The sequence below is a fragment of the Acinonyx jubatus genome, chromosome A1 (assembly GCF_027475565.1).
Source record: "Acinonyx jubatus isolate Ajub_Pintada_27869175 chromosome A1, VMU_Ajub_asm_v1.0, whole genome shotgun sequence".
NCBI classification, from domain to species: domain Eukaryota; kingdom Metazoa; phylum Chordata; class Mammalia; order Carnivora; family Felidae; genus Acinonyx; species Acinonyx jubatus.
In genome coordinates this window covers 11120112-11138712 of record NC_069380.1, presented here as the reverse complement: position 1 = coordinate 11138712, position 18601 = coordinate 11120112, and the positions used below count along the sequence as shown (strand labels likewise).

The 18601-nt window shown below is 41.0% G+C and overlaps 1 protein-coding gene across 8 annotated transcripts in view; it reads right to left on the bottom strand.

Annotated features, from left to right (window-relative positions):
- Nucleotides 1–18601, bottom strand: part of FRY (FRY microtubule binding protein) — a 441627-nt gene that overhangs the window by 210112 nt on the left and 212914 nt on the right. For all 8 annotated transcript variants that reach the window (XM_053214058.1, XM_053214062.1, XM_027064642.2 and 5 more), the window contains one exon: nt 4621–4820. In XM_053214058.1, coding sequence (XP_053070033.1) covers nt 4621–4740 — 120 coding nt within the window. In that variant the 5' untranslated portion in view covers nt 4741–4820. The remainder of the gene's footprint in view (nt 1–4620; nt 4821–18601) is intronic.

Genomic DNA, 18601 nt, shown 5'->3' with positions numbered 1-18601 from the left:
AGGGTAAAAAGATATGAAATACAGCATGAGAATGTCTAATATATATATTTAATAGGGATGCAAGAAAAAGAGAAGAGGGAAAATGGAAGAATGGCAATATTCAAATAATTAATAACTAAGAGTTTTCCAGAATTGATGAAAGACATAAACCATCAATTCAAGAAGCATGAGAGTCTCCAACAAGAAAATAAAATAATGCCACAGCTAAACACAGTGTAGTGAAACTGAAAAACACCATAGACAAAGAGAAAAACCATAAAAGCAAACGGAACAAAAATCAATAATCCAGAAATAACAAGTCAGCCAAAGACTTTCCCCCAGCAGTGATAGTGGCAACATAGTGAAATATATCACCAAAAGTCTAGAGGGAGAATAAATGTCAAAGTAGAATTCTATTCCCAGCTGAACTATTACTGATAGCTGAGGGATAAATAAAGACCTCTTAGATAAATAAGACCGAGTGATTTACCACCCACTGACTCTTACTTAAATAATTACAGAAAACATACTTTGGGAAGAAGAAAATTTATGTATTTATTTAAAAAAATATTTTTTAAAGTTTATTTATTTTTTGAGAGACAAAGTGTGCACAAGTGGGGGAGTGGAAGAGAGAGAGAGGGAGACACAGAATTGGAAGCAGGCTCCAGGCTCTGAGCTGTCAGCACAGAGACTGATGGGGGGCTCAAACTGCTGAACTGTGAGATCATGACCTGAACCAAAGTTGGACGTAACTGACTGAGTCACCCAGGGGCCTTGGGAAGAAGAAAATGTAAACAGAGGGAAAGAGTAGGAGACAAAAGGAATGAACATCCCTATTATTTTTTTCTATACTTTTTAAAATATGAAATAAAAATTTTAAAAAGCCACAGATAAGCCAAGTTAGCTTAAGACACTTGGCATGGGAAAGGTAAAATAATGGTAGGACTGGGAAAAAGCAAATGCTATCAACTAAGCCCATGAAGTGGGGCGCCTGGGCGGCTCAGTCGGTTAAGTGTCCAACTTGATTTCAGCTCAGGTCATCATCTCACGGTTCATGAGGTTGAGCCCTCACGTTGGGCTCCACACTGACAGCTTGGAGCCTGTTTGGGACTCCATCTCTCCCTCTCTCACTGCCCCTCCTCTCTTTTCTCTCTCAAAAATAAATAAATAAACTTAAAAAAAAACTAACCCCATGAAGCAATATTGACTATTGCTGACAATTACTGACTAATCCACCAATATTAATAGATACGACCTGAGCATCTTTTGAGCACAAGAACAATACTGCTAAACTAGTGAAGAATGTTTGCAAAGAAAAACAAGCTAAAATGTAATTTTGGTAGAATATTTTTCCTTCCTGTCTTTTATTTTCATTAAAGTTAGCTATTTGGATATTGGAAACTCATAGATACAACTTTAATTTTGATGTTGTGTATAACTGATCCCACGCAGGCTGATGTGGAATTTTGAAGAACTTAGTCTTTTGAAAGTAAACTGAAAAATAGAGGTTCCTGAGTATTGCCATAAGTAATAAATCTCTACTTCCAACTTTTTGAAATTTACCCTTACCACTCCCCTACAAGTTCCAATTACATTAAAGACAAAGAAAACAACTTTGTGATTTGATACAAAGCTACATAAACTCAGGCTTTTAAAGGATTCAATGTCTTTCAAATAGACCTATCTGAGCAAGAGAAATAGTAGTGAGCCTTTATTGGAATTCACTTTAAATGTATTATACAAACATCAAAAATAACACCTCTTGGGGTGCCTGGGTGGCTCAGTCAGTTAAACGTTCGACTCTTGATCTCTGCTCAGGTCATGATCTCCTGGTTTGTGAATTCGAGCCCCGTGTTGGGCTCTGTGTGGGCAGCGTGGAGTCTGCTTGGGACTCTGTCTCTCTCTCTCTCTCTCTCTCTCTCTCTCTCTCTCTCTCTGCCCCTCCCATGCTCATGCTCCCTCTCTCTCTCTCTCTCAAATAAATAACGCTCCTCTCTCTCTCAAAAAAAATAAATAAATAACACCTCTTGCTATGGCTACAGAACTAACAAATGCACAGTAACATTTTTCGAATCCAGCAGTGAGCCGCAAAATCGACTCACGTGTATTGCCCCGTAAGTGCACAAGTACAAGGACAAAAATTACTAAGCATTTTTCAGCAGACCAGAAACGGATATGGCACAGAAGCTTACGTCTCTGCCAAAAAGTACAGGGGGAAATAAATAGCCCCTTTTTATAAAAAGCAACAATACTGAAATTTGATTGATACATTTCTTGAACATAATGTTCTTCTACCTGGCACTCAGCATCCAGTGGCCTGTCACTCTAGGCCCACAATAAAGATTTGCTGGTGAAAAGGACTTACACTTTTTCTTTCCCATTTTTCCTGTTTAGGGACGTTTAAGGCGTCTCACTGAAAGGAACAAAATTGTCTACCTCTAATTAAAAGAATGCTATGGCACATAGATTTTCAGACGTGACGTTTACTCCAAAAAGAAAATGCCATCCAAACAAATGCCAAGCTGAGTGAAGAAAAAGTTAAACCCAAACTACCTCACTTAATAGAGTTTCAAATAATGGCATTTAAACTATTATTTTGGAAAGAGGGATGGCTCAAAAGATGTCAGGGCCTAGTCTTAGCATCTCTTTAAACTTTGGTACAACTTCCCAGCTCCTTAGGGAAATGCACTATGACAAACAATTTCAGAGACCCTGATCTGCCTCGGTGAAGGAATAACTCCTCCTTGTGCCTTACTGCTCTCTCCTCCTTAAACTCCCCCGTGACCTCTGGACCCAAGCTGGCTTCCCACCCTCCGCCAGGGGAGGGAGTCCGGGCAGCCTCAGAATCTACCCAGGCGCTCAGAGGGTTCCAGGGATCAGCACAATTTGGGGCAATGAGAATTTGGGTACTTGATCTTTGGCCAGTTTAAGTTATAGGAGAGCCCTGTGTTGGTTGGTTGTAAGACATTAAAGAAGGTATCTTCACGTGTGGACGTCCACGTAAAGACGCAACAGAGTGTAGAGGGTTCAGAGGCGGGCTCTGAAGGTACTAGGCTTGAGTTCATATCAACACTGTGTGGCCTTAGGCAACTACTTCGCCCTCTCTGTGCCAACGTTTCCATCTGTAAATGGGGATATAAATACTACCTACCTAAGGTTATTGTAAAGGTTAAAGGAGACACTAAATGAAACACAGTGCCAGGCACGTAGTAAGTACTCCAGAAACATTAGCTATTATTAGCAGAAAGAGTAGCAGAAAAATAAATTTCAAAAATAAGTGAATGTGGAAAAGGTACCGCACTGAGGTGTAAATGATTAAAACTATAAAACCAAGAAACATTCCCTAATGGGAAGGTAGAATTCATAAAGATAACCTCCACTGATCTAATAAAAACTTTAAAATGCAAAATTTGTAACTGTCAGGCAACCATATACTTAACAAATATTCTTGAATTTTGTTTCCTAACTCTTCAATTGTGATTCTTACAAAGGTCATTTTTAACAGATGATGTCGAACATCATCTGCTATGTATTTGTTTAGAGACTTGTTGTGGGTTTAACACCATCATACTTAATTATTTTAAGCTCTGGCGCTGCAAAGCAAACCTCTCAGCGTCTTATGCCCCAGGATCCTCTCAGGAGGTACAAAGCCGAGCTTCATAGAAAAAGCTGTGTCACTCTGGATTCCTTGCCTTTTCTCCTACTGGGTTTCTCCCGCCAAGGTCAGAAAACAAGTAATCTGAATCTGCCCATTGGCCTTTCTTCCTTCCTGACTGTCCTTTTGAGGTTCAGTACTCTGTCTTTAGAGCCCTTGTTAGAGCAATTAACATAAGGCTGAAACACATGCCTTATTTTGTAGCAGAATCATCTGCAAAGAAAGATACTGACGTCCACGGACATTATCTGTCTAATAAGGGACCTAAAGGTAAGTGAGCCGAGATCTCCTGTCCTCCGACTTTCAGAAAACAAAGAGGTGTTTCTGAATGACTCACCAAATAACTTCTTCAGACAATAGATCGCTGAGACCCTACGTTCTCAAACTGAAAGTCCAGGAAGCCACTTGAAGAATGATTTTTTTTTTTCTCAATTTACTTTAAAAACAGACAAAAGATTCCGACTCAAGTATAAATGCATGGCAGGGACTCTGAACACAGTTTTTCTAGGACTCACACTTCCTGTTGTTAAATTATGCTTATTACTGTTCAAATGCAGTAATGAAACATGCCACAGAAATGTATTTGCTAAGGATTCTTTTAAAGTTCTTGACTCTCTTTTTTTTTTAAGTTTATTTATTTTGAGAGAGAGAGCATGAGTGGGGGAGGGACAGAGAGAGAGAGAAAGACAGAGAGAATCCCAAGCAGGCTTCACACCGTCAGTGCAGAGCCTACAAACCGTGGGATCATGACCTGAGCCGCGATCAAGAGCTGGAGTCTCAACTGACTAAGCCACCGAGGCACCCCTCTCATTTTTTTCCCCTCTAAATCGGGAAACTTAATCATAATCTTTTAAAAAAATCACCTGTGGAATCAAAAACACCTTTGGAAATCTGGGGGAAAACAATCCATCTTTCCTCAGAGCTTTAACGTTCTACTATATTTAGTATAAAGACGAATTGAAACAGGTGTCGTGGCGCATACTCACCAGAGGCTCTGCCATGATGATGCGAATCTTGCGCTCAGCCTGAGTGGTAAAGTTGACGAATAAACTCTTGAGGACATATTCTCCTGGTTTACTGTCTGGGTCCACGTTGATGGGTAACATGGTTGGCGGCCCTTTCTCTCTCTGTGTGCCAGAAACAGGTGGAACTGGAGGCTTGATATAACCGTTGCCAACTGGAGAAGCTGAAAAATACAACAGATGTTCTTACCGGCTGAAAATAACATCCTAAATATCCAGATTGGCTGTATTAAGCCATCAACGTACGGATATGAATCATATGAAGAATGCTGCATTTGATGTCATAACCTGGCCGTGTTCTTTAGGAATGGTGTCAGGGGCACTTGAGTGGCTCAGTTGGTTAAGTGTCTAACTTCAGCTCAGGTCACAATCTCACGGTTGGTGGGTTCAAGCCCCACATCTGGCTCTGTGCGGACAGCTCAGAGACTGGAGCCTGCTTCAGATTCTGGGTCTCCCTCTCTCTCTGCCCTTCCCCAACTTGTGCGCTCTCTTTCTCTCTCTGCCTCTCTCTCTGTCTCTCTCTCTCTCTCTAAAAAATAAATTAATTAATTACAAAAAAGGAATGATGTCAGAATGTAACTATTTTGATTACATTAAGTTTGCAGTATGCCATGTTTGATAATCTCAAAGTATTTCTGGTTATTACATTGCTTTAGGTAAACTATGTTTCTTTTTTAAATTTTTTTAATGTTTACTTTTGAGAGAGAGAGACAGAGTGCAAGTGGGGGGGGGGGGAGCAGAGAGAGAGGGAGACACAGAATCCAAAGCAGGTTCCAGGCTCTGAGCTGTCAACACAGAGCCCAGTGTGGGGCTCGAACCCATGAACCGTGAGATCATGACCTGAGCTGAAGTTGGATGCCCAACCCACGGAGCCACCCAGATGCCCCTAGGTGAATTATGTTGTAAGCATACAACATAATTGTTGATGTTGAATTATGAATCCTGCAACATTTAAGATGTTTTTTGCTTGTTTTTTATGTGCCAGGGAAATGAACTAAGAAAATATATATGGAAAAAAAGTGATTTCCTGTCCTGGTTTTCCTAATGGCCAGGAGCTCTCCGTGCTTCATTCTAAAAAAGGAAAAGACTTCTGGGGTGGTGACTTCCAGAAGTTTCCATGACCCAGAAGTTTCAGAAGCCCATTTGGCTCTTGCTCCTGAAAGAGATGCCCCTCTTGAAAGATTAAAGGCTCAGGCAGTGTCCCATCTATGCCATCCGAGATGTGCATTTGACTTTTCACTCACGCCACCATTCGGCTCAAGTTGGGCTACCTCTCCTCACCTCTTCTAAAATGTGCAGGTTCCCTGCTTGGATTAGATCTTGAACAGAGGCAGCTGTGAGAGTCCCTAGTGAGTGGCCTCCTTTTAGAATGCTACAGAGTCAGACAAGTATTTTAATTTGACAGAGAAAGCAATTTTTATTCGTAAATGAAAATTTCACGTCTCTCTACTTTTTACTGTACTTTGGCAAGTCAAATTCTAACATGTGCTATCTCCTTCCAGCTAAGTACTTGTGACACGGTTGGTCATGATAGCCAATGAAAGAAATGTAGAGTTAAGTGGCTTAGGACAGGATGATGATAAAGTAACTTTTTGAAAGTTTATTTATTTATCTTGAGAAAGACAGAACAGGGGAGGAGCAGAGAGAGAGAGAGAGAAAATCCCAAGCAGACTCCACACCGTCAGCATAGAGCCCAATGCGGGGCTCGATCTCACGAACTGTGAGGTCATGACCTGAGCCAAAATCAAGAGTTGGATGCTTAACCAACTGAGCCACCCAGGCGCCCCAATAAAGTAGACTTTTTAAAGGAAGGCTCTCCAGCTCAGGGTGGCTGAATACGGAGATTAAAGAAAAGAGGAAGAAAAAAGGGGACTTCATTTGGATGCTGGTTTGGATAGCAAGAGAAGGGTGGCCTGTCACTGATAATGAAAGAGGGAAAAAGTTCTCCAGGAAAGCTGAATACTTTTCTCAAAACTGAAAATAAACTCAAGCCTTCTCTTCCCTTCTTTCTATCCCAAGTAAAATTCTGAGGACGCCAATGAAAAATTGTATTTATTTTATCGGATGACAAACATGTCCTTGTGTTAGGGTCTATCTCCTCTTTCCCTATGCTCCTTTCTCTCTAATCCATTCGACCTGCCACACAGTTGAGGGGACCCTTACATCTGGAGGATCTTCCCATATCTCAACTACCACCACACTTTATGGCTTCTCAAGTTATAAAACTAAAACATGTTTTATGTATATTATTCCACTTCTTCTCCATTCTTATGAGCTCCATCCTGGTCCAGGCCTTTGGAAACTTATGGCTCAATTACTATAGCAGCCTCTGTGCTGACTTTATTTCATTCCTTTCATATACCAAATTTTTCTTTACCATGGCTTTACATTTTTTTTCAGTTTATTTATTTATTTTGAGAAAGACAGAGACTACATGAGCAGAGGAGGGCTAGGGAGAGAGGGAGAGAGAGAGAGCGTCCCAAGCAGGCTCCACACCATCAGTGCAGAGCCCAACATGGGGCTTGAACTCACAAAACCATGAGATCACGGCCTGAGCAGAAACCAAGAGTTAGACGCTTAACCAACTGAGTCACCCAGGTGCCCCTTCACCATGGCTTTAATTATAACTTTTTTTTCCCTCAATATTTTCACTGGCTCTTAATTACCATCCAGCCTTCACACATGGTCTGGTTTTGATAGCCTTCAGCAGTTTGCTTCCACCCTGTCCCCAAGCCAGGCTGATACCCTGGCTGGCCCAGGAGCACACTCTTCTTCCCTATGCCTTCCTCCTTTCTCTCTTCCTGCTCCTTTCTACTTTTCTCTGATCATCTAACTCTCTTGTCCTTTCAGAGCCACGTATAGATCGATCTCCACAAAACCTACCTCCACCTGCCCACTTTTCCCTGGTAAGTCTGTATTACCAGATTTAGACACTTAACTCATGTTCTTTGGCCTTTTACATCCTACATTACCTAAGAAAGACTCAGAAGATAGCTGACAAGAGAAGTAATTATCAGTTGGTCACACAGTTTTGCCAAGGCTTGGCCCCGTAACTGAACCATATACTCTTCTCCGTGTTATCTTCTGAAAGTTCCCGAATAAGACTATAGCCTCCTAGTCTAATACAGGGTTCTTTATACAGATAATACTCAGTAGATCTCCTTAAGTAACTACCTGAAATGACACCTTACTTTATTTCTGTACATCTTGACTCATAGGGAGGGAGCTCTCAGAGACGAATCAGTAGTTAGAGTCATTAAAGGGAGAGGGTGCAGTATTTGCAAGGAAGAGTCATTAGTTAAACAGCACTTGAAGCTGCTTCCTAAAAGGCATGATTGATTCTAATCGGACATATTCAAAATCAGGTGATGCAAATGAAGTTCTGGTCACTCCTCTGCCTTTACCTGCTTCTCCTCAGTGCAGGTGCCTTTTGGAAATGGGAAGCCTGGGATCCCAAGACCAACTTAATAAAGGGACTAAGGTCTCCACGAGGTATTTTCCTCACGTTTCCAGGGCATTGTGCCATAGGGCTGGAAATTGGAATAGAAACTGAGAAAGTCTAAGTGAAGGACAATCTTTCATTACCTTTAGTTTTCCACAGGATTTAATCCATTTCTAGAAGACAGCACTAATCAGCTTGATGTAATACATAATTGCAAGATCAGATCCATAATTGAAAGACTCTGGGGCCTAAAAGTCCCGACCCCAGTGAGAGAAATTTCAAGAGTGACCTCTGGCAGTCTTCTGAAATGTTGCGTCTTGAACCAGATAGCTGAACTCCAGATACCAGGATGTGTCTCTGATGAATATTCCATTTAAACGGCCAAGGTACCAATTCACTGCTGTCATAAAAAAAGTTAGTCACCTGTACCTCAGAGCCAGACATCCTTGTGAGTGCAAGAGTCTACACAGCCTTGGAGAGGAACTATCCTAGCCCAGCAGAGCCCTGTGTCAGAGCTGAAAGAGATTCAAGGGGAGGGCGCCCATCATTCCTGTTTTAAACAGATCAGCTGGGCATATAGAGATGCAGTAAAATTTAATGGGGTAAATGTCCTTGAACAAGATCCACTCTGTTTTAATAGCTCTCTGTATCCTACCATAATTGATTCATAACAAATCCTAGCCTTTTGTCGGAATAATTTTCAAAAGTAAACATATGATGTAGCACCTTTCAGGAGCTCAGTTATTTGGTGACAATACATATTCCCTGGTAGTCAAAATTGAGTCACAAAGTCTCTACTAGTCTAAATATGAGAACATTACCACTAGAAAACATCATTAGAGTTTTCCCTGTGTACTTGCTTTTAATCTACACATAATTAAGATCCACTGTCCAGTTTTGAAGTTCACAGTAGTCTGGAAAGAGAAAGTTACAAGGAAAGACGCAACATCTTGGGTAGAAACTCTAATAGCAAAAGAAGGGGGTGGGGAAGGCACTACTCTAAAAAGGCTCTGTAACTTAAAAATGCAGTTGTGTGAAGCCATTTGGCACAAGGCCACAGAATCAGACACTCTGACAAGTGTGGGGGCAGTGACAGATCCATCTAGCATGTTGTCACAACTAATATTCATGATGATGACCTTAAGTCCTATGGAAAAGCTAAAATAAGTTTGATAGGTAGTCCTGTACTTGAGAAGGTGGGAAGAAGAGTGATGTAAATTTCCAAAAGGTAAGCCTAAAAAAAAGGTTTGGGGTATAAAGGGTAAATAACAACCTTAAGAATTTCACTCTGAAGAATTAATCTCTTTCTTCATAGGTCTGATTTTTTTTTTTTTGAGAAAAAGAGAGAGAGAGACAGAGACAGAGAGAGGGAGGGGGGGGAGACAGAGAGAGAGAGAGAGAGAGAGAGAGAGAGAGAGAGAGAGAATCTTAAGCAGGATCCATGCCCAGAGTAAGCCCTACTTGGAGCCCTGATCTCATAACCATGAGATCAGGACCTGAGCCAGAACCAAGAATAGGTCGCTCAACTGACTGACCCACCCAGGTGCCCCCATAAGTCTAATTTTTAACTGGAACTTATTTTTTATTGCAACAGACAAACCACCAATGCAGTAAGAATTACACTTTGGCCCCTTTCTGGCTCTGCCGAAGCAGGCATTACTGTCTGAATCGACTCTTCCCACCACGGTGTTGCCACCACTTTCTGTCCAGCCAGGCAAGCAAGTCGCCGGAGGTCAGGATTCCCTCCCAGACTTCGCAGAGACCGTGCCGTCCAGCTGCCTCCATGGTGGGGCCTCTGGAAATAGGGATCCCTGATGATGAAAGGGTCCTGACAGGTCACTGTTATCTTCCCCACCTAAAAAGACATGTTGAAGGAACGATTTAATTTGCCAGATTAAACGCTTTCTCTCATTTAAATTTTCCTGCAGGTGATAACTTTTTGAGCTTCCTCTCCATCTGCTTTAACCATCTCTCCTTCTCTTCTTCAGCTTATCTCCCTATTTGCACACATCAGCTCAACGTCCCTAGAAAGTCACTCAGACCTGGGTTCCCGTGGGCGGGGAACGGAGGCGCAGGCCACAAGGGCATCACGTTCAGTTATTAACCAGGACCTTCCTTACTGAAACTTTTGGGAATTTGCTTTCTGTTTAGATTTTCTCATTGACATTTTCCTCTTGGATTTGACACGTTCTAATTTTTCTCCATTGCCTTCTTGTATCTTAAACGGGTTTTGCCGATGCTATTATTTTAGCCCAAATTCGGTTTCTATTTGGGTTTGCAGGATGGCTTCCGGAGCTCCTTCCCCTTGTTCCCTGAGTCTCTATTTCTTCTAGTAAGCCGGGCCCATTCCTTAGTCTGGAAGAAATCTGTTTGAGGCTTTTGTGGCCCATTCATTAGCTCTTTATTAGATCTATTTCTAACTGCAAACGATGATCTCCTGAACGTGACTATTTTTTCCCCCAGTGTCATTGACTAATAACATGATTTTTAGGCTGGCCGCTCTTAGCTGGCTAAGGTCTTCCGTAAACTTTCCCTAAATTGCCAACATTTCCAGGAATTATTAACTTCCGAACTGCGACACCAATACAAATACCCCACAACTCATAGTTGGGCTACGTTTTTATTATGTCACTGAAAGGAAAGTTAATGTTATAATGAGTTTCCTCACATGAATGTCCCAGAGGCTGTAAGTGGCCCCACATGTTACAGGACAACAACTGGTTTTCTCAGTCAGATTTTCAGAGAAGTTGATCCCCTCACTTGTTAAGGCTGTCATTCATTCGTTCACTCATTCGTTTCGACCAATATTTCTTTAACGAGTACCTGGGTTTCCAGCACTGTTCTAGGCCCTGGGAAGGGAGCAGTCAACAGATAGTTCCCGCCCTCACAGAGTTTACGGTTTGCGGAAGCAGGACCATACAATCCGCAATGTTTTGTACACACACACGCACATATACACCGCAAGTCAAACTGCAAGTCAGATCGCAGTACGTTCAAAAATGAAGGGAAATTAAACACAGTGAGGGAATAGAGGAATGTTCAAATGTTGGGTTTGGAACTGCCGTGGAGAGCAACGAGAGCCGTGTGCATTCTTGGCGTCTAAGGAAATCCAAACACACTTGGCTTGGGCAGGATCTGCTTCCCTGACTCATCCTTTTGACCTGCCCATTTTTGCATCTGTTCTGGTTGGGAATGAGAATTTTAACCAGGCTGTGAAGAGCATGAATCAAAATGCCCATTGGACACGCAGCCTTTTCACCTCCCCTCACAAAGTATGTAACTCAGGAAAGAGGCCCATCCTTGCCGGCTTTTTTCCCCACTTATAAAGACAGACAAGCGCAGAGTTAGTTGTTGACAATATTCAGTGCTTGCTCTGATGTTCCCAGAATGGGAATCAGACTCTGGGCGTTTGAAATAAAGAAAAAATGGTTTCCTTTTCTTTTGAAGTGCCCCTGAGATTATATGGCGGTCACTGTTCAAAGTCGCTACTCCTCTTAGAAATGGAGGTCCGTTTAAACAACTCTATTTCCTACAGATCACTGTAACCTATCTTTTAACACAGGAGTAGATTGATTAGATTTCTTTGTTCTCACAGTTGGATATATGTTATTCTTTCTGCCAGTTCTCAGCACCTCATTCGTTTTGTGGGTTCTAAGGGCAAATCCTGTCAGTACCCAAGTGCTGGGATCCTTCTTGAAGACTTGATGTTTCCCACCCCCCCCAATCCCTCTTTTCCTGTAAGACTTTTTCTGTTTACTGGCATTACAGGAACATTTCATAAAACATAACAAACCCAGAATGACGCAGCTACTGTGAGAACATGTCACACTGTGTATAGAACTATAATAAATTGTCCACTAATGCATTTATAAGGGTGCTTAAGAAATGGTATTTTAAAAGGTACTGCAAATACTCAAAGTGACCAGAAACTTTAAAAGTCATGCAAAATACATTAGGATAAAAAGAAGAAAAAATCCTGCAAATGTGATAGGAAGAATTATTTTCCTCTGAAGGGTATTCTTAAGAAACGGAAAATGTTGAGATTTAAAGAAACAATTAGTTTGAGCAACAGAAAAACATTTCTTAACAAAGAGATGGATAACTCTTAATTTTATATGTTTCAAAACTGGTCAAGAAGAGAGTACAAGGCAAAAATACTCAGAAATGCTTTTTGCCTTGGAAGAAAAACATATTCAATGGCATGGTAAGTCCCTCTTAACTAATTTCTGTAAAATTCTGGTAATGTGAAATGTTCCTTGCATTTTCATTGATGAAATGCATTCTTCCTTTCTCAGGCTACTTCACTCTCTCCATTCTCTAGTCCTCAAATTGTGTGCCTTCGAGTTTCAGGGTCCACAAGATGGCTCTAAGATAGTTACTGTCTCTTTTTTTATATATATAAATTTTGTTTTTACATTTATTTATTTTTGAGAGACAGAGTGAGACAGAGCGTGAGCGGGGGGAGGGGCAGAGAGAGAAGGAGACACAGAATCCGAAGCAGACTCCAGGCTCTGAGCAAGAGTTCAGCACAGAGCCTGACACGGGGCTCAAACCCACAAACCGTGAGATCATGACCCGAGACGAAGTCGGATGCTCAACCGACTGAGCCACCCAGGTGCCCCATGATAAATAATGTCTTTAATACTCAAAAATAATCTTGGAAGGCCAACCCCTCTCACTTTTACAGATAAGACCATGTAGGTGAAGAGAGGTTAAGTGTCTTGCCTAAGGTCACAGAGTGGTTGACCCAGGATCTGATCCCATGTATATCTTCTGAGCTTCTTGTATGACCCTGAATTTAAAAACAAACCAGTTGTTTATGAGGAAGACTGAATAAAATAAGTTCCCTTACCCACAGTTTGGCCCTGGTATGAGCCAGTTTGGGGACTTCAGGGGACGAAGAAATAAAATACAGATGTTGTGATCTGGAGAATGTGCCAGCCACAGAGGTCCATCCTGCCAAGTTCTCTGTCCCTTTAAACTCGAATGCATCTTTTAGCTAGTATAAGGGCTTTGGGAAAGCTAAGAGTATAAAACAGAGCCAAGAATTGAAGACCCATAAAATATACGAAATCTGATTACTGACATACATTAGAAAGATCTAGAGACCATTCCTTCCTAGATATACTGATGATATCAACTTTAACTGGTTGTTATTCTAACAAGGAGCAAGTGAACTTCTGTTCAGTCTGCAACCTCTCCACACCATTTTTGTCTTTGGTCTCCTAGAGACTGGATACCCGGGAGAGAGTGAAGGAGTTCAATAAAGAGAAAGTAGGCATCAAGTCACTGCCCTGTTTTCTTTTCTCTCTTCCTTTGACTTACAGTATTTTATCTTACAGAAATGACAGTAACACTTCAATGGCTGCCTTTCTAAATGTCTGTCATCTGCTAAGATGCAATTACATGGACCTTCCCCAATTTTCAACGTAGGTACTGTCATCAGAGCCTGAACAAATGTCTGCCAAGATCTGTGAGCAAAGGAAGATGAGGTTACATTGACATTTCAAGGTCCTTTCTCACCAAAAGGAGATCGAATAACCTTCTACAGGCAGGATAATCCTGAATTTCAACTTCCTTCTTCTCAGCAAAACAGACAAACTGCTCTCATTCATGTGCCCTCCACTGACTGGCCTCTCTTCCTTCTCTCCTTTTCTTTTCTTCTCCATTTTCTTCCTCTTCTGGCTTATTTTGTGCAGCACAAATCTCATTAATTTGCCATGCATTAAGTCAAACTTTGGGATAAACTGGACAAGGCTTTGTATTTTGTTTTTAATGGTAACTTTCAAAAGGCTATGCTGATTTACAATGTGAATCGGTGGTGATCAGGATCTCGGCATGTCAGATTTGCCTGGAAGGCTTGCACCCCACCTGATTCAGCAGGTCTGGGATGGGGCTCAATAACCTGCATTTCTAACCAGTGATAACCAGTTCTAACTAATCCTAACTAGGCATAACCGGACTATGCCAATGCTGTTGGCCCAGGAGTATAGTTTGATGTCTCTGATATAAATAAATGGGAAAACAAAGAGGACCAATTAATCCAGTTAATAACATTGTTTTTCATTCCATTTGCCTATAGATATGCTTCATTAACTTTAACTAAGTTAATGCTCTGGAGGCAAAACATAGGAAGAACACCAAATGGGGAGTCAAAGGTCCTAGTATGGCTCCATATGAACTTGGGGGATGAACTTGTACCTTATCTGTTATTTTTAAAGAATCCAGGCCAGGTTGTCCTTTCTAGCACCAGTATTCATTCTATGACTATATAAAATATATAGTCAAAATTAATAAAACATCACTTATTCAATACTTGCACAGTTCAAAGAATTAACACTTACCCATCAACAGATGAATGGATAAGGAAGATGTGGTATGGATGTATGTGTACATATACCTACGGTGCATGTTTCATGGCATTTGTGACAACATGGATGCACCTGGAGGGTATGATGTTAAGTGAAATAAGTCAGACTGAGAAAGACAAACACCATATGATTTCACTCACATGTGGAATCTAAAAAAAAAAAAACAAGCAGAATCAAACCTATTAACACAGAGAACAAACTGATGGTTGACAGAAGGGTACAGGGATGGTCAGAATGGGTAAAGGGGAGCAGGAGGTACAGTCTTCTGGTTATGGAGTGAATACATCACAGGGATGAAAGGCACAGTATAGGGAATATAGTCAATGGTACTGTAATCGCTTGTATGGTGACAGAGGGAAGCTACATTTGTGGTGAGCATAACATAAGCTTGTTGAATCACTCTTGTACACCTGCAACTGATGTAACATTGTATGTCAGCTACACTCAAAATTTTTTTTAAAGATTAACATTTGCTTTCCCTTGAATTACTATGAATTAGTGAGATTCTGTCATCTATCCTCTCTATGTGGGAAAGCTTTACGAATGATCCTAGCCTTTCCCCTTGTTCTCTGGCTCCACTCCCTTTCCTGAGACTAGCAAGTGAGACTAGTCCTGACCACTAGCAACTTCCTCTATTATGGGTGGACACACAAGGAAGCCTGTCTTTATTCCTAGTTGTAAACCCAAGACTTGTGTTAACATTAAAAAAGAATTATGTACTGAGAGTCTTTCACAAAACCCTATACTAACTAGGCACTATCTCTTTTCCAGGCCATCGATTAGCCAGACATTATGGAATAGATGGCACTCGACCCAGGTCTTGAAGGACTCTGATAGGTAGAGATGAGAAAGGGGCAACCCGGGCACAGGGAATAGCATGGCAGGTGCACGCGTCTGCTAAGAATCTCTCCTCGTTCCTCCCGCCTCTCACCCTCCTACCACATATGCCTATCTTAGCACACATGTTCAAACTTTCTCTTCACTAAGGGACTGTAAAGTCCTCAAGAACAAGACTACATCTTGTCTTTATTCCATGTATTTAGCACAGTATCTGGCATACCTAATTAAACAACTGTGCTTGCCTAATCTTTGTTGAATGGAACCCATCTGATTCCATAATACAGTCTTGGTGTGAATGAAATAATGGAGCAACTACATATATATGAAAAACTTAAACTCTCAAGTCCTATTAAAAAAATAGAGGTGTTTAGTTCTTATTATTAGAATTAAGGTTTTGAAGGGCAAGCCAATGTGAGTTTAGACTATATTTGGAGGACAATTGGGAGTTAGCAGATTTCTGGGAAGAATGCTGAGCTGATGTTATTGCGTAGGGTGGGCTCAAGAAGGGCCATTTGAGGGACAACACAAACTAAAGACCATTGCAGCTACTATGGGAAAAAGAACAAAGATGGAATCTGAAACAGGATAGAAGACAGTGCATCTTACACAAGTGAACCTGAAATCCAGTCCTATCACTATTCCCCAGTAAAGAAAACATGCACCGTAGGTTTTCTGATGTGACATTACAACAATTAAAGTGTTTAAGAAGCATTTTTAGAGTATCAACTCTAGAACCCTTTTCAAAATTCCCTACCAGTGGCAAGATATTGGCTAGAGTTATGACACTCAACCACCGAAAATGGTGTTGGCTGTGTACTTCTGAATGACAGAGGGGCTCTCAGGCTCCTACCACTGGAACAGAAATGATTTTGGCAGTGTGGCAGGCAGGGAGTTGTAACTTGCCCTATGTCCATGTTCATCAAGTTTTCAAAACATTGTAGCTAATGTCCATTTACCAAAAAAACAAACAAAAAAAACCCAAAAAACAAAACAAAACAAAACAAAAAAACACCATGGGGCTATAGGAACAAGTTAAATGTCACCCTAAGGAAGCAAAGCAATAATTCAAAGGTAGGTACATTTTACAAGAAAACTGCACTAATTTCTACAAGTCAATGGAGGAGATAAAAATGGGTAGGATGATTAAAGACTTAGGAGACAGAACAACCAAATGTAATGTGTGGACCTTGTCTGAATCTTGATGAAAGCAAACCAACTGTTAAAAGACATTTTTGAAAATGACAATCAAAGCAACTTGAATGTGGACTAGAGATTAGGTTACATCAAAGAATGGCGGTCAGTTTGGGTACGTATGAAGTTAGCACTGTGGATAGGTAAGAACGTACCCATATTTTCTAGAATGTACATTGACTGTACGGCATTCACGGAAATGATACCTATATTTGATTTGAAATGCTTTAACAAAGAGAAAGGAGGTATAACTGAAGCAAATCTGACAAAGCCTTGTTAACTATTGAATGTAAGTGATGGCAATATGTTATATATATCATACTATTCTTTCCCCTTTTGTGTTTGTTTGAAAAATTTCATAATAAAAGTTTTTTTTTAAAAGATAAGCCTCATTTGTAAAAAGTTCCCTATATCTTATAATGGCAATAATGAAGGGATAATAGCATTCCTTCATTATTTCATTGAACTAAACTTAATTAAAAAATACATTGAAAAATCAAACAACACATTTATTCCAGGCTTGATCACATAGGTTTTAATGTTCACTCAGATTTCAGGCCCAACAACATCCTTCCACATTAACTAAATGTGTGGGTTGGGTGGTGTGGGTCTCATGGGTGTTTACACTTACAATACATGGCCAGGACAAACGCAGGCAGGATGCCATTTACACAGGCATCCTTTATCATACCTATGTTACAATAATAAAGTTTGAGCCTTTTCAGAAATATTTGGGTCTCAAAAGTTTCTGAGTGAGATCAGTTAATCAATTCACTAAATGACAAAGTTCCGCTGATCCTTGATATGCATAAGTTACACTGCAAAATTCTGTAGGGTGGTGCAGAATTCAAAGATAAATTTAAAAAGACCACCTGAGAGATTCAAAGGATGCAGTGCTTTCAACTATAAGATGCCATGAGGCAGTGTCAGGTTGAAAAGCCAACCGATGAGCACATAAAGGTAGGAGAACATTCGTTAACTTATTTATTTCACTGGTTCATTTAATCAGTCATCAAGTATTTACTGGAGGCTCCGAGCACTGGGTCAGCTGCTGGGGGGAGCTGGTAATATGCAGGGAAGACAGGTATTATGTCCAGAAATATAATTACAAAAATGGGAAGTGCTGTGAAGGTTGTTGTAAGAGAGGAGCAGGGGAGACGTATCCTTGACTGTGGGGTCGGGGCGGGACTCTCTGGGATGGTGGCCTTAAAGATGAGGCCTAGAAATAACTGATGATAGATACAGTCAAAGAAGGCATCGAGGCTGAAGAGAATGGGGGCAATGGGATTGTAGGAATTCACGTAGGTGGGGGGAAAAGGGCACTTGATGGTGTCTCACTTCCTTCTGGTTTTATTAGAGGCTGTTCTGGCCAGCCACTTGATGGCACCTCCCTCTAGCCCTTTACCCAGCTCTGCTCTCCTGCAGGGCACTGACCTCCTGATGATATATGATGACACATTATACACTTGTTTTCTACCTGTCTCCCCTACTCCACTTAAGTGCAATAAGGGCAAGGTATTTGTTCTATTCCTTTTGTAACCTCACCTTCTAGCTTAATACCCAGTACTCAATAAATATTTGTTGCATTAAGGAGTAAGAAAGCATTAAGATATACAAGATCCCGAATACCCAGCTTAGAAACCCAACATTCAACCCGAGATTCACATTAAGTCTATTGAAAGAGCTATTTCTGCAACCAAGCAAGATGCTGACAAATAAAGCACCAATCTGCCCAGGAGTAGAATATAGTATCACGGATGACAGCCTGTCATTTCCGTAGAGAACTTGACTATTGGTGTACTGAGAACGCCTGGCTTATGGAATCTTTAGAGAGGGTCGTCAAAGTACAGGCTGTGACCCACTACTCGATCATGAAACCTACTTACTGGGTGCTAACCAGGATGATTTCAATGAAATAGAATAGAAAACTCTACAAGAGAAAATAGCGGGTGATGGCACCCTGCAGAGTGAGGTTAAGTAAGCACTATTTCACAAAACTTGTGTTTTCAGTCTCTGTCTGCGTCTACAGATGTGTACGGTGTGTGTGTGTTCTGAGTCATAATAGAAAATGTGTTTGTTTGTTTGTTTGTTTGTTTTTCTG